We start from the raw sequence: 21,365 nt of genomic DNA, 5'->3' as shown, positions 1-21,365 counted from the left end.
CTAATACTCCTATTACAAGTGGGGACTATGTCATTGTAAATGACTTGTTGAGTTAATGGTTGTATCACAGTATTCGATATATCAAATTCTGTATTTTTTCCATTTTATATTCTGAATAAATACATTAAACATATTTCACTGTCTCCAGTACATTACATTTAAGTATTTTCACTTCATGCACTTTATCCCTTTCACACATGTTCAAATATCTGACCAGAGAACAAACACTAAATAGTCCAGGATGGGAGCTACAGTGTCATTGACGCTATTTTTCGTTTTTGTCAGTGTATTTTGTTTGTCAAACTCACCAAAAAGAAAATATTTCAGCTTAAGCAATTTGATATGGTCTTTATTTAGTACTCTTAGGCCATTGGCCCATAATACTCGACAATATTATGTAAAGAATAAAAACTGACAGGAAGAACGGAAAGTTAATAATTTCACATATCATTAATTTCTTTTCTTAATTTCATTGCATGGTAAGTAAAATCCACTAGGCATTGCTATGTGTGTTTACATCAGTTGACTTCATTAATTTGAGAAAAATCCTTTCGATAGGTAGATTAAGATAGATAGCATGGATATATTTCTGCCTAAAACAATGAAAAAGGGACAAATCATAAGAAAATGACATTCGTTTTCATTTTCATTTCCTTCACATAACAGACAAATTCGTTCATTTCTATCTATTTTATGTTTTCTATCGGTTTCTATTCACAAAAAATGTGAAGAACAACGCAGATGAGCTAACATTTGGGCTTGTACAGCGATTCTAACGGAGGATAGATATTTTTCTACTTCAAGAGAAGATTTATACTTCCTATAACATTTCTCTCCGAGGTTTGTCTTGACCGTACACCTGATTTTCAGTAACATACAACATATCATAACATTTCTTTAGATATCTGTTTCGGGATTTGATCAGTTTGAGTTAATTAGCTTTAACAAACTGACAGCCTGCTTATCGCTTTTTTCCCTGGAGGGAGGATTCAAATAGTCTGAAAATTTAAAACTATACATCATTATATAATTGTTTGTATTACAGGCTAATTTGCATGACTATAAGATTGTGGCCAGCTGTATAATGAATAATTCAACATTAAAAACTATCTCATTTCTTATGCTATAACACACTCAAGTAGTATCTCTTTCACACTTATTCCACTTATTCTATACTTCAGAATATTCAAAACGTCCGTTGCAAAAACGTCTTGTCAGCAAGATTAACCATCAAGGGGAAGCAATGTGCTGAAAACATGAGTCAGACAGCAACCTAGACTGAAAAAGGAAAATATCTCATCCAAGATTATGACAAGACTTTTATATGGAAAGAACATGAAGAAAGTCTTTGGATGGTGAAGAAATGACATTTGTTTGTGAAGTATGTGGCAAGCGTTTTACACAGAACGAAGACATGAAATACCACACACTGATTAATATGTGTAAACAGCAGTTTGTCTGCAAAGAATGCGGTAAAGGCTTTCAAAGCAGTAGCTCTCTAAAAATCCACATCGGGACACATGAAAGTGAAAAGCCATTAATCTGCAAAGTGTGTGGGAAGGGATTTACAACCAGTGGACATCACATCACATCAGGACACATACAAATGAAAAGCCATTTGTCTGCAAAGTGTGTGGGAAGGGTTTTGCAACGAGTGGAGCTCTAAAAGTTCACATCAGGAAACATACAAATGAAAAGCCGTTCATCTGCCAAATATGTGGGAAGGGTTTTAAACACAGTGGACATCTAAAAATTCACACGAGGACACATACAAATGAAAAGCCATTTGTGTGCAGAGTGTGTGGGAATAGTTTTTCACAGAATGGAAATCTAAAATTACACACGAGGACACATACAAAGGAAAAGCCATTCGTCTGCAAAGTGTGTGGGAAGGGTTTTACATCGAGTGGAGGACTAAAAGTTCACATCAGGACACATACAAAGGAAAAGCCATTCGTCTGCAAAGTATGTGGAAAGGGATTTACAACGAGTGGATATCTAAAAGTTCACATGAGGACACATACAAATGAAAAACCATTTGTCTGCAAAGTGTGTGGGAAGGGTTTTACATCGAGTGGAGGACTAAAAGTTCACATCAGGACACATACAGAGGAAAAGCCATTTGTCTGTAAAGTGTGTGGAAAGGGTTTTGCAACGAGTGGAGGACTAAAAGTTCACATCAGGACACATACAAATGAAAAACCATTTGTCTGCAAAGTGTGTGGGAAGGGTTTTGCAACGAGTGAAAAACTAAATGTTCACATGAGGACACATACAAAGGAAAAGCCATTCGTCTGCAAAGTGTGTGGGAAGAGTTTTGCACATTTTGGATACGTAAAAGTTCACATGAGGACACATACAAAGGAAAAGCCATTTGTCTGCAAAGTATGTGGTAAGAGTTTTGCACATTTTGGATACGTAAAAGTTCACATGAGGACACATACAAAGGAAAAGCCATTTGTCTGCAAAGTGTGTGGGAAGGGTTTTTCAATGAGTGGAGGACTAAAAGTTCACATGAGGACACATACAAATGAAAAGCCATTCGTCTGCAAAATATGTTGTAAGAGTTTTGCACAGCGTGGACACTTAAAAGTTCACATCAGGACACATACAAAGGAACAGCCATTTATTTGCAAAGTGTGTGGTAAGAGTTTTGCACAGCGTGGACACGTAAAAGTTCACATGAGGAGACATACAAAGGAAAAGCCATTTGCCTGCAAAGTGTGTGGGAAGGGTTTTATAACTAGTGGAGATCTAAAAGTTCACATGAGGACACATACAAAGGAAAAGCCATTTGTGTGCAAAGTGTGTGCGAAGGGTTTTGCAGCGAGTGGAGGACTAAAAGTTCACATGAGGGCACATACAAATGAAAAGTAATCTGTCTGCAAAGTATGTGGTAAAAGGTTTGCACAGTGTGGACATCTAAATGTTCTCATCAGGACACACACTGATACAAATAAAAAGCCATTTGTCTGGAAAGTGTGTGGGAAGGTTTTTGCAATGAGTGGCTATCTAAAATTTCACACAAGGACACATACTAATGAAACTCCTTTTGTCTGCAAAGTATGTGGTAAGAGTTTTACTTGGAAAGATCACATCAGGACACATACAAGTTAAAAGCCATTTTGACTGCAAAATGCTTAGGAAGGGTTTTACTGCGAGTCGAAACGTTTAAGTTAATAGGAGTTAGGATATAAATTATAATCCATTTGTCTGCAAAGTTTATGGTAAAAGGTTTTCAAATAGTGGAAGCCTCTTATATCACATGAGTACTCACAGAAAATGAACAATTTGTTCAAAAAACTTGATGGTAAGAAGTGAAAAGTCATTCTCTACAAAATGCTAGGTAAGAAATTGATAGAGTTGTTGTAAGTGATACATTAGGATCAGGGTTACCTAAGATAGTGTAGCTTTTGAATTAAAATGACAGACTTGACTCCGTGCAGGATAGCTTGGGTAGGGAAACGATAGCTGCTGAAATGGAATCCGTGAGCTTTGTCATCTAAAATGATAGCTTTGAGCATATTTCGATGTCGAGGGCGTAAAACAAGATGACTGGCAGCAAAAGCAGTGGTAGCGGCGGTAAATATTTTACTTGTTTTCTACAAAAAATTACCACGTTGTGTTTTGTGTAAGACGCCGCGTTCAGTAAGGTTCAGGTTGAATTATACTTCTGTAAAGTTCCAGAGTTGGTAAAGGCTCATCAAGATTTCAAAGTTAGCTTCAGATAAACTTTGGGAAGTCTTAACTCTGGAAAACAGACATTGCCTACATTAATAACGTATACTTCTTTACAATATCATATACATTCTAATCCATGTACATGTATTAGAATAGGACGTAACGATAGCCTGTTGAGTGATTTCTCTGCAAGTTTTGTAAAATGGTGCAGAAACTTTACAGAAGTGTTATCGAACCTGAACCTCACTGAATGCGGCGTCTTACACAACACAACACGATGAATTTTTGTTGAAAACGGGTAAAACATTTACCGTCGCTACCACTGCTGTTGCTGTCAGCCATCTTGTTTTATGTTCAAAGCTATCTTTTTAGATGACCAAGCTTACGGATTCTATTCTATCAACTATCGTTTCCCTACCCAAGCTATCCTGCACGGTGTCAAGGCTGTGATTTTCATTCAAAAGCTACACCCCTGAGGATGCACTAGCCCAATAAGAAGAGTACATATCTAGTAGCTCGACTGTGGGAATTGTTTAGCTTATAAGATAGTAGGTGTAGCATGGCTTCCGTTATTTGTTCTTTTGTCTCTCATCCTCTGTCAGCTATGCTCTCCTTCATAGAAACTATAATTAATGGTAATGTGCGTATTGAATGAATTTATGCACTACACACTATCTAAAGAATTACTCCCAAATTTCATGAAGCCACCCATACACTCGGACTGTTCTTTATGCTAATCATGCTAAAATTCAGTAGGTATGGTCGATATGCATGCATGCATGCAGTTAGGTAGGTAGGTAGGAAGGTGTGTATGTATGCTTATAAGCTTGTCTATTTGTGTACATGAATGTATGTTTTTACGTCCACAGAATCTCAGACAGCCCTGTGTGCACTACATCTGTATTTTTGTGTAAAATATTGTGTTATGTGTTGAAACACTCCTACAGTTGAAATGAAAATTGGAAGTGTCCAAAAATATGTAAAGAGTTGAAAAATGTAAAAATGATAAAATATATAGAATTTAGTTACCTGTGGTCAGATCGCAATAACATTTCACATTTCGTAGTTTAGTTGATAGTTGATTTGTATTTTATGTGAATTTTGTTGATTTTGTAGCAATGTTAAATTTTGAACTTTTTGGAAAGATATTGAGATTTTCCATCTTAGTGAAAGTTTTTGTGACATGATCCGCTAAAGAATTTCTTTTCAGGTCTTTACTGAAGTTTCATTCAAATGAATTCTTTTTACAATTCATGATAAATAGCAAATAGTACTGCAATTTTTTTTATTATACCTGGTATTAAAATACTGTTATATTCATTAATCACCCGTTGCAATTATTGAAACTTTGTCATGAAGTTTCAATTGAAGAGATTCAGTGTTTTCTTTTCATATTTACATATCACATTAAAGTTTTTAATATTTCATTTTATTCACTGATGGTGATTATTATTTTACGTCCTTAAAATATGTGTACATAATTTTTATTACGGAATACCAATACGACATTGGAACAGATGCATTTAGCAGATGATGTACACACCTCCTAGGTTGGTGAAAATTCAGAAGTTAGGAATCAAGTGTTGACTTTCCAGCTCAGTAAATTTTGTACATTTTCAACTGGATTCGAACTCACAACACACCGCACCCATCCACCTAGCGACGACATCACAGTCAGATCCGTTCGGCCAAATCCCCTACCCTTAAAGACGATTACTAATGGTTTAGTAAGGAATTTAAGTTTTTACAATTATTCTGGCTGCGACCCCTCCACACACTGTAGATTTCATGAAGTATTTGCACAAACATACTTGCCATCACACATAGCAAACAAACTCGGTCAAAACGATGACTACATTTTAACAGGAGAAACAGATTCCCTTGCTGCCTTTGTGTAATGCTTTGAGAAAATTTACCATCGGACATGAACTCTCAACTTGACGTAATACTTTTAAACTTAGACAATCGTAAAAATCACTCGGTTTTCTTCTAACCTCTGGAAACGATGGTTAGGTAAATGAGATAATATGCTGCAATTTTTACACTAAGTCCGCCAGACAAACGTAGCAGAGTGTAGAGTGCATTAGGCCGTCTAGTGTGCTGAACACCATGAAGTTTTGTAGGTTGGGCAGCATACCTTAGTGAAACCATAATATGGTCTTTTTGAACAACTGAAATGCATTTTGGGATGTGTAAAGGGATTGTTATGCCAATAAGAATGCAATGCTAGCCTTTACACGAAGAGGATTGTGGGATAGTATATTATGCCAAGGCATATAGCAAGACCCTTGTATATTTACTTTACTCACATGTTTAGATGAACTTAGGTTAATTGAATACAAATGAGATCAGATTATTTCTTAACGTATTTATATCTACCGCTCATGATGCACATTCAGTGCCATCACGTAGCGCCAAGACCTCTATGTTAACACAAGTGTCATTCATTACAGAGTGCATTGTCCTGTTTCAACAGAAAGCTGTGTATATACTGACTGCCTCGTATAACTTTGACCTTAAGGATGATAAATACCATTTAGACACTTTCAGATTTTTTTTTGTCAATTTAAGATGTCCCAAACCCTAATAAAGTATATATTTTCTGAAAGCCCTGATATAGAGAAATCCGACCAAGCACAGTACACGGTCATATTTGCATAGAGTCATGTGACAAGCGTTTTGCTGAACCTTCCAAACAACGGTTTTCCCCTCCTTTAGCAAACCATAGACTTTAAAACGGACACGCTGCAAGCTTTCCGGTTGAAATTTGTTTATTGACAAGCCTTGACAATATCCTTCAAATCTGTGTCTTCGATTTTTTCTCGGCGTCGCCATTCAAATTATATGGCGTGGCAATTAGAGTCCTTGAAAAGCACCTTAGTCTAACATCATCAAGAGCGCATAACAAAAAAAAATGCATACAAAGGAAATCCCAGACACGGATTTTGAGTTCATTATGTTTCTAATGGTCAGTGTGAATTTCAAGCAGCAGGTGTTTGGGAGCGCGAATTGACGAGGTGCCAAAGGAGGCTATCTCATTCACACACTGAATTCGAAAAAAAAAACGCAAAAAAACCTGTTTTGTTACTTCGACGCCACGGCATTAGATAATTAAACGTGCATTATCCTGCGGGCATATTTTGTTAATAAGTGATAATGTCGATCGGGAATGACAGTTATTCAAAGAAAACGTCCGAGGAAAATAAAATAAATCGCGGAAAACTACCGATTTTTGGAGCCTTCGTTTCGGCACGTCGCTACAGCAAATGGCTTCATCGGGTGAAAACAATGACGTCAGCAGTCATTAATGATATCGGGCGTGTCCAAAATTCGTATGTAAATAAGCTTGTCTGCGTTCTCTAGATAAACACTGCGACGCGACATAGACTTGATACACGGTCCCTTTGTGGAGGGACCGTGCTTGATACTATCGGACTAATTGTTTATTGTTCACAAGTTGTGAGAAGTAATCTAATAAATGACGAAAAAGACGTCAAGCACCGAGGAGAGGTCGACGTATTTTTTCGCGCACAATTTCGGGGGAATACAAGTTCGGAGGGGGGGAGATGTCGCCCGATCGACTGTCAAATTGCATCACATCGCAACCATTCCCAAAATAAAACGACACTGAAACCCTTGGTGAGGTACTTGGATGTAATCTTTATTCACTGTGATTACGTTCAGATGCACTGACGACGGTGCATAATAAGCTTACCATGCGAACTTTACCGAGTTTGTGTAAAACACAATCACTGCATCAGAAAAAAAGATGTTTGATTCTTTTTTTTCGGTTCCAATTAGTTCGGAGCAGGAACAATTTTGGATGTCAGACTTTATCAGGTATACAAAATATAATCAGAAATGGACATAATGTTTTGGTGTTCGGCATCATACGTTGGGATTCTGGGAACACTTTTTGAATGTCAGAAATTGTATTGACCGACATTATATACCAGAAAAAGTAGTATTTTCCTGTTGTTTTTTTCCGGCCCTAATTTCATTCGTAGCAGGATCGAAGAACTTTGAGTGTGGAACTTTATTGCGTGTCGACTCAAATGTTAAATGTTAACAGAAGTGGACGTATAATTTTTGGTTTTCGGTCGTAATATTAAGTTGGATGGAGAACAGTTTTTGTTATCTTACAGTACTTCTATCGGGTATGGACAGACGTGAAACATACTGGTAAAACACGTAGTTTTTGGCCGCAATGCGTTTTCAGCGGAAACAGGTTCTGTATGTCGAAAACTGACTTATTGGACTAGGCTTCGGAGGGACTGTGCTTCAACAAACATTATTGTTACGGTTTATTGTTGACAGATGGGTGTAATACTGTTTTTTGGAGAAGCCCAACAACGTCACTATGTAAATTAGCCAACGTTGTGTCACTCAAGATGGAATATGCAAATAACGATGCAAATGTGTTCATGATGTTTACAAAAGCTACCCCATTTGACATGGGATAGCCATGTGCATTTGTTTTGATTTTTAAAAATCGTGAATTACACTGAAACCATTACTTATCTGGAACTAGCGACACATCTCAATGATTAGCCTAGGATCCTATTCGTCGGCTTGCCTTCGTACCTCCGACCCAGGTACGGAGGCAAGCGGACGAATAGGATTCTAGGCTGTTCAATGATAGGTCTTACTTTGAGGCGTATTCTCAGAGAATTTTGAAAATTCGACTGGAAAATGACCGATTTGGTATTTATCATCCCTAATTACCCTTATTGTCATGAAAATTACCTACCCTTTTGTCCCTCCCGGCGACATAGAATCCCATCAGCTCGCCTATTCAGTCCCTCAGACCCGTCGGCAACCCCTTAAAAATAATGACACAGTCCGCTTTGTGCTTCTGTGGCAGCATATATGGCCCAAAGATCCTGGCAAACACACTGTTGCATATGTTACCCACACTTTCCTCGGGTAGTCATAATAGAAGGAGCCGTAAACGGTACTCTGGCCAATTTAGACTAGTAAAACGTCTGCCGGTCATCAACACATCTAGTATTATGTCATGAAATCGGCAATCAAGAACTATTCCATTTGAAGACATATTCTGTGCAGCGAAACAGGGCGAGACATCGGTAAGGTACATAATGTTTTTTGAACTATTTCATCTTGCTATTGGATTGTCTTCATTCCAAATTTGGATTGTCTTCCAAACGTGAATAGAGCCTCACCGATTCAAACGGAGCAATGTTGTTTCAAACAGGACCAAAATAAGTTTGGCGACAATGACACTGAACCTACGATATTGTATTCAGAAAAGGGCAGCCAAAGAGGTTATGGAGTTGTGCATAGGATTAATGTCATACTCTTCCCATGGAGGTAGTCTCTACTACCTCCATGCTCTTCCAAATTGAAATTAATAATTCACGATCTAGATACATTAGCGTCTTTGGACGCCAGGAATCCCGCGCAATTCCACTCAGTTTGGACTTATAACAATGCTGGCGCTACGAAATACCAGCACGGAATCAACAACATGGTCTAATTCATTTACACATTTTAAATTTACCCAGTAACTTATCTCCTAGAGATATTCTACACACTACGCCAATGTTCTAATGTATTTCAACCACTTGTAATATTGAGCTGTCTAATCACAGTCTGTATTCTAATATCGTTGTAATTTATTCATGGCGTGGGTTTGAAACAATAGAATTGTAGCATGCAACGCACGGGCAAGAATTACAGCGCTTGTCATTTGAGTTTGGAGTTTTAGTGTTTGATACGCACAGATTTCTTGAGTGTGAAGTACAAGGCGTTTTACTCTAACACACAACATCAAATGATGTGTCGATTTAATACTGCTTGTTCTCTTATCATACCAAATAAATACACGGTAGCAGAACTTTCACCTCTCAAAAAACTATTTTTCCCCGATTCAGGCGTATGATTGGCTCAAAACAGGGCCAGGGCCAGTGCTACACAACAAGCCTCGCCCGTTAATTTTTGGCTTTCCTCTCGCCCTTGCTCATTCACGGGCGAGGCTTGCGGATCCCGTTAATTTTGGCTTTCCTCTCGCCCACGCCCATGATTAAACGTTAATGGTTAGCGTGGAGACGGTTATTTCCAAGAAAACCGCAAAAAAATTACGAAAACATCCCACGCGCAAGACAACGGGCCCCAAGAAACTTGTATTGCACAAATGTTGCATTCACTGAACAGTGTGTGGCCCAGTGGGCGACGCAATGTCACGCACGCTGTAAAAAATTGCAAATGCGGAGATTTTTTGGGAAAAAGTTTCTAAACTTGGTCCACAAGTACTCCATTTTATTTTGTGATTGATCATAATCTTTGTACAATCACTATTTGCGTTTTAGCTGTAAAGTTACGATATTTACGATATTATACATATTCACTTGCACGTAAACAAGCCATTATTGTGTATGTGAGGTCAGTCACGTGGTTCAGCTCGACTAATTAAAATGCGATGGACAGGGCATGGTAAATAGAAGCACGCCCTGAGCGACGTTTCTTGGTTTTGACCATTTCAATAAAGACTAACTCTAACTTTGCATTTATTTTGATGTTAAAGATAAAAAACGACTTATTCGTATAAAAACGCCGCTTCTTGTTAATATGGTCAAGCCGTGGCTTCGTATTCAATAACAAAGTTCAAGCTCTACATTATCACTCAATAGTCGAAGGTCTTCCTCATCCATATGTATGACTCATTGGATTACGGCATAAATATGTTGTGTGGTATAAAACACAATCAATTGTTGTTCGATACATGGCGAATACAAATAGTGGTCCTCGCCGTTATTACTGAACCTCAAGCGACAATGGTTTGCAATGCGCAATTTATTATAGCCTAGCCTGAGGGCCATGCAACGGCTGTGTATGCTGTCCATGCCAAAATTACTACTTTGCTTGACATGCAACTCCGTTTTCTATTCCACAACTCTGTGAGCTATTCCACTACTCCGTATCCTATTCCGTTTTCTATTCCAAAAGTCTGCATGCTATTCCGTTTTCTAGCTATTCCACAACTCTGTATGCTATTCTGAATTTCATTTGACAAGTTCACATTCGACTCTGAATTTCATTTCACAACTCCACATTCCATTCTAGACCACGCTCTGCATAGCAGGGTAGTGTTACTGGCTATCGAACGGGATTCACAATTCACGGATGCGAAATGGTCCCCTCGTACAGAGAGAGAAATGCGAGCTTTGCATAAGTCTAACAACGTAGCTTAGCACATTGTGCAAGAATATAAATAAATAAATAAATAAATAAATAAATAAATAAACAAACGATATCATAGAACATTGAATAAATAACAAACAAACAAATGTATACACACATAAACAAACACATATAAATATATACAAAATATATGATATAATTATATGTGTATATATATTTATATGTATATTATATGTATAATGCAGTGTTCTCCCCAGGATCAAGCAAGAGCGTAGCGGCTAATTTGCATAATCATTTGCATATCATTAATTTATATTTGCATATTGATATAAGCTTGCACATGCACCCATGCATTCATGTACACTCACAACAAAATGCAATGGTAACACACAAGTATGCAATTTGAACATCATGGAAACTCTTTATTACACTTAAATGAATCATCACAGTATAGTACAGTTGCAATTAAAATAGAAGATTCAAACAGTAACAGCAAGTTCAGATTGAAAGCAAGAAATGGTTCGTCTGATTGGAGTTTCATTTAATAATACATATATTGCTAATAAAATTGTCAAAAATTGCCAACAAAGAGGAAAATTCACAAGTTTAAGCTTTACACAATTCAAATGTAATTGAGTTTTATATCATTTTTGAACGACAAACACCGCGAATAATGTTCATCACGGGGATCAATTTCAACCAGCCCAGCCCCGGCCCCCCCCCCCCCCCCCCCCCCCCCCCCGTAACTACCACTGTACATCGTCGTTCGATTCTTGATTTTAAAAATACCACCAAGATGATCACAAGACATGAACTAAGTACGACTAGAATCACTCGAAAATCAGGTGTAAAATCTTTCAGAGAACGTGTCAGAGTGGAACCACACGCGACGCCAGGATCAATGTCAACACGTTACAAACACGTCGGCCAATATGGCCGCCGCCATATTGGAATTTATGCAATGTGAACTCGATCGCGATCGCGATCGTGATCGTACTCGGACAAAAAAAAAAGACCATCGTTTTAAAATCATAATCAACCTCACTAGTCAACTGCTTCTTTTGTTTCTTTTGCGGTCCATTCGTTGATCAAAGCATGGGAATGTGATCAAAGGCCCCGCTAGTGCTACACCGCCTAAACTCTGGGCGAGCTCTGTGAATACTTGTCCTCGATGTACGACTAAAAGGTCTTTGTTGGTCGTAATAGTCGTTGTAGAATGAAAACTTGTGAACAACCCAGCCGATTCTTCTATTGTTTTAACGTTCCTCTCAACACTTACGGACAACTTATCGGACGCATACCATACTTCACACCTTCCACTCTTTCACCAGGTTGAAAGTTGCAGTGAGCGCTAATGTGTAGACAATGCATGCAACAGCTGGTAGCTACGCAGAGCGCTTGCGTGTGAACTAAAGGATGGCGGGAATATTTTAAAGCGTAGCAGGGAGAATCAAAGCGTAGCGGGGAGAGGCGAAAGCGTAGCGGGACCGCTACGCTAAAATGGCCTGGGGAGAACACTGTAATGTAACGTTTGTGTGAGTGTAAGAGACAGTAGCACAAATACATTACATTATATATAATATATATATTTACATTATATAATATATATATATATATATATATATATATATATCAATGTATCATATATTTTATAAATGTACATGTGTGTGTATGCGTGTGTGTATACATTTGTTTATTTATTTGTTTGCCTCTTATTTATTCAATGTTCTATGATATTGTTTGTTTGTTTATTTATTTCTAATTGTCTGTATGTTGTTTATATATTTATATATTTGTATGCTTGTTTGTATGTTCGTTGAACTATATTCAAAAGAATAAAATCCTTGACCGTCGTTACACGATATTACAATAATATTATATAGGCTCAGCCCTTGGTGTCGCGCCAGGGTTAAGGTTGGCAATGTTATTTGTATTGATTCATGATAAAATGTAATTAATTGTTACTTCATAAACGTATATATGACAACTATGCCCAGTTTCCCTCTGATGAAAGCAGTTCACGTACGTACACGCGCGGACGTCAAACCCTGCAGCAGTGCAGGTATGCCTATAGATTTTCTGTAGTGTAAACATTTGGACAAAAATTGGCAAGTTTTACATTGATAACAGCCTATTGCGTTAAACAAGGGACGTATCACGCAATCATTATCATTGCAGTGGTAACCGCACTGCCCAACTTCCACTTGCAAGCTGAAAACGATAGCGTTCCGTCTAAAAACTGGCAATTTTTGAATTTAATTATTGACACTGGGGGCGCTTTTCTAAAATTCAATCCCAGCATTCTTTGCGTATGCCACCGTTCATATGCGCGACTGTTTTCTCCTTTATCTATATTAACGATATTCTGTATCAGCGACAAGGTGCATAATAACATTTACTGGCTAATAAAAGAGGTATATTTTATAAATGGCATGTATATAATAATAATTTGTTTCGTATTTGTTTATTACGAGTACTCAAAAAAAAACATGGCGGCGCCCACGAAAGAAGGGTACACTTCCGGTTACTCGCATAGTATATTATGAATAAGCGCATGCGTAGTCAGTAAGCCGCTGGCGCGACTATTACGGTTATGAGAACACGTTTCCTTTCTTAAAACATGCGGAAATATACTTATATCAACCATCAAACGATGATAGTACAAATCATTGCAATTGTTAACATAAAAGTTTGATATATGTCATGCTCACGTACCATAAATCTAAAAAGTCATATTCACAAAAATGAAAAATGCAAAAAAGAAATAAGAAAGGAAAGAAACAATAAAAATCCTTTGCCATTTTTACATTTTCGAAATTTCTTTTTATCAATAAACTTCATCCAGTCATAATCTACAACGTATGGAATCATAATCTACGTGATGGAATTATTGAGAAGTTGATCAATAGTTATAGCCAAAATTTTACATTGCAATCTCTGTCTGACATCAAGATTTTACACCTTTAAACTTTTGTTGCCGATGAAGAGTCTGATTTTAACAGCATATGTGTTTTGCTGACCATTTCTGACTATCTTACATCGTCCTTGAAGATACTATCACTGCATGCATTTGAAAGACACTTCGTAAAGTGTTTCAACTGTATTCTTGAAAATTTCGCGATTCTGTGAAGAACACAAAATTCACGACCATCACATTGTCCAGCACCTTTGGTGGAAGAACTTTTACAGACTTATTCTTTCATGCTTGTATTCCAGAATATTTAAAGACGTCTGTTGTAAGGAGTTCTTCTTATCAAGATCAACCATCAAGGAAGCAGTGTGAAGAAGATGACAAGTCTTTTGTCGGAGGAAGAACATGAACAAAAGTCACTTGATGGAAAGGAAAGACAATTTGTTTGTGAAGAAAGTGGTAAGCGTTTTACACAGAATGAAGACATGAAATACCACACACTGGATCATATTGATGAGCAGCAGTTTGTCTGCAAAGTATGCGGTAAAGACTTCAACAGCAGAGAATCCCTCAAAATCCACGTCAGGATACATACAGGTGAAAAGCCATACGTCTGCAAAGTATGTAGTAAGGGGTTTACACAGAGTGGAAGTCTACAAGTTCACATCAGAATACATACCAATGAAAAGCCCTTTGTCTGCAAAGTTTGTGGGAAACGTTTTCAAACAAGCGGATATCGAACAGTTCACATGAGGTCACATACAAATGAAAAGCCGTTTGTCTGCGAAGTCTGTGGGAAGGGTTTTGAACAGCGAGGAAGTCTACTGGTTCACACCAGGACACATACCAATGAAAAGCCATTTGTCTGCAAGGTATGCTGTAAGGGGTTTGCACAGAGAGGAACTCTACAAAGTCACACAAGGACACATACCAATGAAAAACCATTTGTCTGCGAAGTGTGTGGTAAGGGGTTTGCACAGGGAGGGAATCTAAAAGCTCACACTAGGACACATACCAATGAGAAGCCGTATATCTGTAAAGTATGTGGGAATGGTTTTGCAACGAGTGGAGATCTAAAAGTTCACATGAGGACACATACACATGAAAAACCATTTGTCTGCAAAGTGTGTGGGAAGGGCTTTGCAACGAGCGGACATCGTAAAGTTCACATGAGTACACATACAAATGAAAAGCCATTTGTTTGCAAAGTGTGTGGGAAGGGTTTTACACTGAATGGACATCTAAAACGTCACACGAGGACACATACAAATGAAAAGCCATTTGTCTGCGAAGTCTGTGGGAAGAGTTTTGCAAGGAGTGGAGATCTCAAAGTTCACAACAGAATACATACAAATGAAAAGCCATTAGTCTGCTTAGAGTGCGGGAAACGTTTTGCATGGAAAGAAAGTCTGAATTATCACATCATTACACATACAAAGGAAACACCATTTATCTGCGAAGTGTGTGGGAAAAGTTTTTTCCTGGGTGGAAATCTAAAAAAACACATGAGGACACATACAAATGAAAAGCCATTTGTCTGCAAAGTGTGTGGGAAAGGTTTTGTAAATAGTGGACATCTAAAAGTTCACGTGAGGACACATACAAATGAAAAGCCATTTGTCTGCAAAGTGTGTGGAAGGGTTTTGCACAGAATGGAAATCTAAAACGTCACATGAGGACACATACAAATGAAAAGCCATTTGTCTGCAAAGTGTGTGGAAAGGGTTTTGCACAGAATGGAGATCTAAAACGTCACATGAGGACACATACAAATGAAAAGCCATTTGTCTGCAAAGTGTGTGGAAAGGGTTTTGCACAGAATGGACATCTAAAAGTTCACACCAGGACACATACGAAGGAAAAGCCATTTATCTGCAATGTGTATGGGAAAGCCCATTCACTCAGTCAAAGTCTCTCCTATCATAAGATGACACACGAACGAAATGAACAATTTGTTTGAAAACTGGGGTGACACACTACCACCGATTCTGTGACTGAACTTGATTCATATGAAAAGCCATTTTCTGTAAAGTCCTTGATATGAAAATTACCCATAGTAGCTTTTTCAAACAACACAGATTCGATAGCCTCACATAAAATAAATATTGACTAGCTTCAGTGTCAGAGATACGTAGCTTATATTGTGTCTAGATGCAACGTGGTGTCCATTTTCTGTTATTTTTTATCAGTCATTCCCTGTTAACTTTGATCTTCTTCCAAGGAACAGTTAAAATATCCTTTTATTTAAAAAAATCGGCACGACTGTACTTTTGGTACGTCAACATGACGAAGAGATTTGCATATGCTAATTAACTGTTTAGCTCCAATTCACCATTCATTTATGGCAACTGGGAGGATATAGGGTTCAAAAAGTCTGTATGTAAATATGTCGGTGTTTATATGTCTGTATGGATAGATGTTTGGATGAACGGAGGGACGTACTGCTGTACATATTAAACTGATTTTGGTATAGCACGAACTACTCATCTGATCATTTTCATATTTGGTTATTACCTTAGGCCACACTCATTTAGCCGCGTTGATTTGATGTCAATATTAGCTGCTTTCTATTTTTAATTATTTTTTTCTATTTTTTTTTGTCATTTTGTGAAAGAATCTTCTTCCTTCTCTCAAACCAATGGTTCAGTTGCTTTAAATTTTTTTTTCGGTTCCTAGTGATGACCAAAATAGGAATCGTTAAAAATTATGGTGAAATTTGCATATTTGTATTTCCAGGGCAATTTTGCCATTTTCGTAAAAAAATCTTCTTTGAAAATGTGTATGCTATTACATTCTAATTTGGTGCACAGATTCCTGGGAGTGACCTGAAGATGTCTTGGTGAACCCAAGGCGAACATTGCGTATTTTGTTGCACTTGCTTTTTTGGGTCGAAAACAATCCCTGAAACCATTCATCAAGTTGCTTTCTTGATAGTCATTGTAGAACAGGAAAATTCAAAAACAGAGAGGCTTGTTGCCACGGACAAGCAACTTTTGGCTTATTGACCTGAAAAATAAGTGAGTGTTCATTGATAATGCAAAGATTGGATCCATTGACACCAAAGTTTGCTCGACGTGACTTTCATTGCATGCCAATATCACTCACTGGGTCAGACGGGCCTGAACTAAACATTGTCATTGAAGAGAACGTTTTATTAAAAGTCTTATTTTTGTACTGATTTTCCCTACCGTGCTCTATTTTTAGGCGTTGTAAACATTCATACACACCAAAAAAAGTTTGTTTCCTTCTTGCGATCGTACAGAGATAGTGTAACAGGAAAACCTTGTCTAGTTCACAGGGCAATGATCTTTGTGAACGTACTCTCAACGCGTATGTATGTATGTATGTATGTATGTATGTATGTATGTATGTATGTATGTATGTATGTATGTATGTATGTATGTATGTATGTATGTATGTATGTATGTATGTATGTATGTATGTATGTATGTATGTATGTATGTATGTATGTATGTATGTGTGCGTGTATGTATGTATGTGTGCGTGGGTGCGTGCGTGCATGCATGCTGTATGTATGTATGTGTGTATGTATGTATGGTGTATGTATGTATGTATGTATGTATGTATGTATGTATGTATGTGTGTATGTATGTATGTATGTATGTATGTATGTATGTATGTATGTATGTATGTATGTATGTATGTATGTATGTATGTATGTATGTATGTATGTATGTATGTATGTATGTATGTATGTATGTATGTATGTATGTATGTATGCTTCCAATCTTGTGTCACTGTCCATTTTTTAGAGTGACCGTCCTTGTATGTTTGTGTGTGTGTATGAATGTATGTTTTATGTCCATTGGCTGCAAAATCTCTAAAACCTCTGTGTGCACGGGCACTGCATCTGTATTTTTGTGTAAATCTTGCATTGTGGTTGAAAGACTTCTATAATAATAATAATAATAATAATAATAATAATAATAATAATAATAATAATTTATTGTCATATATACGCTATTGCACATACAATGAAATACATCTTGGTTTTGAGAAAATAAAAGGACAGACAGTGAGATAAAAAGAAAAAAAAACAGGGAATGAAAGAGCAATACACAAAATAAAAGAAACAGAATTAAAAATAAACATGTTAGAATAAAAGCGCCGAACTTCAGAAGTACAAGTTTAGGAACTATGAGAGACGAGATGTGTGAGCTCTCACAGTACTCGATTTACATTCATTTAACATGCGAATTGCTGTAGGGTAAAAACTGTTTAGGGACCGATTAGAACTTGACTTGATTGAACGGTAACGTTCACCAGAACGCATAAGTTGAAACAAATTGTGTGCAGGGTGGTACTGATCATTGACAATGGAGACAGACTTTTTGAGAACACGGTCCTCGTAAAGATGTCTAGCGATGGAAGATTACAACCAATAATTTTACTGGCGGTACTGACGATCCGGTTGAGTCGTTTCCGTTCATTCATTGTGATATTGCCATACCATACAGTGATTGCGAATGTCAAGACACTCTCAATCACTCCGCGATAGAACCTAATCAACAAGTTCTTAACAACAACTTCTATAATTCAAATGAAAATTGAAGTCTCAGAAATATGCAGAAATATAAAAGATCTAAAAATGGTAAAATATCCAGAACTTAGTTATCACTGGCTAAATCGCAATGACAATTCATTTGTAGTTTAGTTGATAGATGATTTGTATTTTATGTGGATTTTGTCAATTGTCATAACAATCTTTGCTAAGTTTTGAGTTTTGTAGGAAATATTTTCAGATTCTCCATCCTGGTGAAAATTGTTTTGTCACAAACAAGTTAAAACTTTCTTTTCGGCTTTCTACTGGTGTTCCCATTCACTTGTCTTCAAATCATGATAAAAATAAACAAATACGGTAAGATTTGTCATATATTATATTAAAAACGCTGTTATATTCCTGAACCACTCGTTATCACATGCTTCACAATTTGTCAACAAGGTTGCATCAAAGAGATCCAAAGAAATTGCCATGGAAGGGATTGTTGGATAATATATGGGGCCAATATGCAGTAAGCAAGACTCATGTAGGCCTATGTAAATTCCAGTGTGAACTCACATGTTTAGATGTGATGAGGTCATTTGAGTGCAAATGAGATCAGACTATTTACTCAGCATATTGACAAGAACAACACGCCACATGCTCATTCTGTGTTGCAATTCGCCAGAATGCATCACATGATGAGAAAATAGTGAACACCTATTGCCTGGTCATGAGGGCTATAGCGCCCGTCTATTACCCCGAGGGGCCGTGTGTTACCAGAAACACGTCGCTATTCCCGAGGCCGTAGTATGAGGGGTATAGCGATATGTTTCTGGTAACACACTGCCACGAGGGGTTACAGACGAGCGCTATAGCCCGAATAAAGACCAGGCGATAGGTGTTTTATAACACACAACATGCTCATGTTGTATTGTTATATAGTTTTTAATGTGTTTTGATATTTTGCACCGCAACAATCCATTGTGACAAGTTTACTGGGCGATGTACAGCGGTTTCAGTTGTACGTGGTACCACTTTCTTTCAAAAAATATTCTAAGCATACCTGGCGACATCCTTAGTTGCACTTTAATCTTTTCCGTCAATGAGCTGTTCAGGTTCCTAGGCTGTTGGAATGTTGGACAATGTTAGAAAATCTGTTTTAGAGAATGTGTCGTCACCTATCCCGGACGCACATCACGTTCTAGTCACCCGCCATTGTTGCAAAGCTGCAGACGACACTACGGTCACGTGACCGGGCACTTTTCCAAATTTGGTCCGAACTATTTCCCTAGGGAAATAGCTTTTCAAAAAATACCCTCTCACGTCACTTTTTTCGATCCGGTGGGACTAAATGAAGTTCTCAAAATTGATTGTTACTTGGCTTAATGATTATCATAAATTATGCTCGATATTTAAGAATTCTATTAAACCTAACAAAAACGTATTTGACAAAACAGCCAATGTTAATCGAGATTTCCTTTCACTTTATTACATTTTTTCTACTGTGCTAAATATAGCTATACGATTGACAATCACATCAGCTCTGCGGAATGAGAGAACCAATTAATGGTGTTGTGGAAGAGATACATGTAAATACAGTTGGAGGAATATTCCACCGTAGACCCTCGAGAAAAACAGGACAGGCAACTGCGATAAAGATCAGGACTTTGTATTAGCAGAGTGTGATTCTAGTTGGAATAATTAAGATGTCTTAAAGGCGGGACCTTCCTTTAAAAGGGCGCCAACCTATATGGCGTCGTTCATTGTGTAAGTGGACACCAAACAGGTAACATGAGGGCACACGCTCCAGAAAATGCCACTTTTTAGTTTTTTCCGACCGCAAAAACGTTGACAGACTGCCAAGCGGTCAGCACGAAGCTGCTGCCGATCAAACCCTGTGGTTATATTCAAATTCTAACTTGACTGGACGATGTTTTTAAAGGAAATTCGAGTGTGGTGCTGAGGTTCAAATGACAGTTGGCAATTTGAACTGACCGTCAATCAAACGGTTATATAAGCTCTGTTTGCAGGATTAGCAAAAGGTGACAAAAGATTGAGATCAGTTTGTGTAATTAATGTTATAGAAATCAAACATCGTACTGGCCATGTGTTTGACTGGGAGGAGAACTCCACTAATGCGAGAACCTGGGATTGAAAAGTGCGGCTTTAAGGTAGAACGCACCCCGGGGACAGATATTCGGGCCTTCAAATTTTATCAATTTTCTTCTGACCTACCACTTGTGGGGGCTCATTTTAAAGCTCTTGGCGAAAGAAAACTTTTCACCGTCTTAGTTTTTCGAAAATCGAAATTTTATTTTTTCCCATAGAGTTAATCCAGGGATGGCGGCCATTTTGGATTTCAAATATCAAGAAATCGCAAGTTATTTGTCTCTCTAGTAGGCCAAAGTTTGCACGGTGACCCCTGATTTTTATTCTTGATATGGTAAGAGAATGGTTGAAAGTTTCACTGAGGAAAGTTTGAGCAAAAGTTTAACTTTCACTTTCGAGGTGCATATTACCTTAATAATGGCTCGGGGACGGAATGAACGTCCGGTTCACTTCTGAACAAGACACTGCATACAGGTGTTGGCTGATAATGTTTTCAGATTACAAGTCATTTCAGATTACCCGCAAGTCCATATTTAGAAAGAAAAGTGTTACAAATATTTTGAGAAGAATTCCTCAAAATGGTTTTAAAGTATATTTATATATCAGTAATGAGATTCGATGTAAATAGAAGTCTACAGGGTCGATGACTCCTCTTAATGACTTGCTATTTGTTTCTTATCGGCCGGCCATATCGCAAATTACCCTAGATATGAGAACTCTACAATGCAGGCAAATTTAAGGAAGCCAACATAGTGAGATAGTGTCACTCATTCCATACAAAACACGATTGGAACTAATGTGGGATAATTGGATTTTCACATTTTTCAAATTTCTCAAAAGTGTCAGGTGCCATATAGCTGAATGTTGCAATACTGCAAGTTATTCATAAAGACAAGTGTGTAATGTAAAAAGAAAAGCAGATGAGATTATATTTGTAGATCAAATCTGCATTACTTCACCATCCAATTATCCCAAATTAGTTCCAATCGTGTTGTTGAC

The 21,365-nt window shown here is 37.6% G+C and overlaps 2 protein-coding genes across 3 annotated transcripts; both read left to right on the top strand.

The window, feature by feature from the left end:
- Positions 1-1,530: 1,530 nt before the first annotated feature.
- Positions 1,531-4,960, top strand: LOC139127519 (zinc finger protein 26-like; the record flags this gene model as incomplete). Its single annotated transcript, XM_070693424.1, has 1 exon — positions 1,531-4,960. A coding segment is annotated over one exon (1,347 nt), but the record flags the coding sequence as incomplete, so codon positions are not given.
- Positions 4,961-8,540: 3,580 nt separating this feature from the next.
- LOC139127563 (zinc finger protein 226-like) lies at positions 8,541-15,877 on the top strand. 2 transcript variants are annotated; one of them, XM_070693468.1, is made up of 2 exons: positions 8,541-8,768; positions 14,059-15,877. In XM_070693468.1, the coding sequence occupies exon 2, from the start codon at positions 14,131-14,133 to the stop codon at positions 15,415-15,417; it is 1,287 nt and encodes a 428-aa protein (XP_070549569.1). In that variant the 5' UTR covers positions 8,541-8,768; positions 14,059-14,130; the 3' UTR covers positions 15,418-15,877. The 2 variants fall into 2 exon arrangements, with proteins under 2 accessions (XP_070549569.1, XP_070549570.1); XM_070693469.1 differs by having other exon boundaries at positions 8,541-8,773.
- Positions 15,878-21,365: the final 5,488 nt, after the last annotated feature.

The sequence above is a fragment of the Ptychodera flava genome, unplaced genomic scaffold, assembly GCF_041260155.1.
Source record: "Ptychodera flava strain L36383 unplaced genomic scaffold, AS_Pfla_20210202 Scaffold_33__1_contigs__length_2856901_pilon, whole genome shotgun sequence".
Classification (NCBI taxonomy): domain Eukaryota; kingdom Metazoa; phylum Hemichordata; class Enteropneusta; family Ptychoderidae; genus Ptychodera; species Ptychodera flava.
The sequence above is the reverse complement of the archived record's forward strand: the minus strand, read 5'-3'. Positions and strand labels throughout refer to the sequence as shown.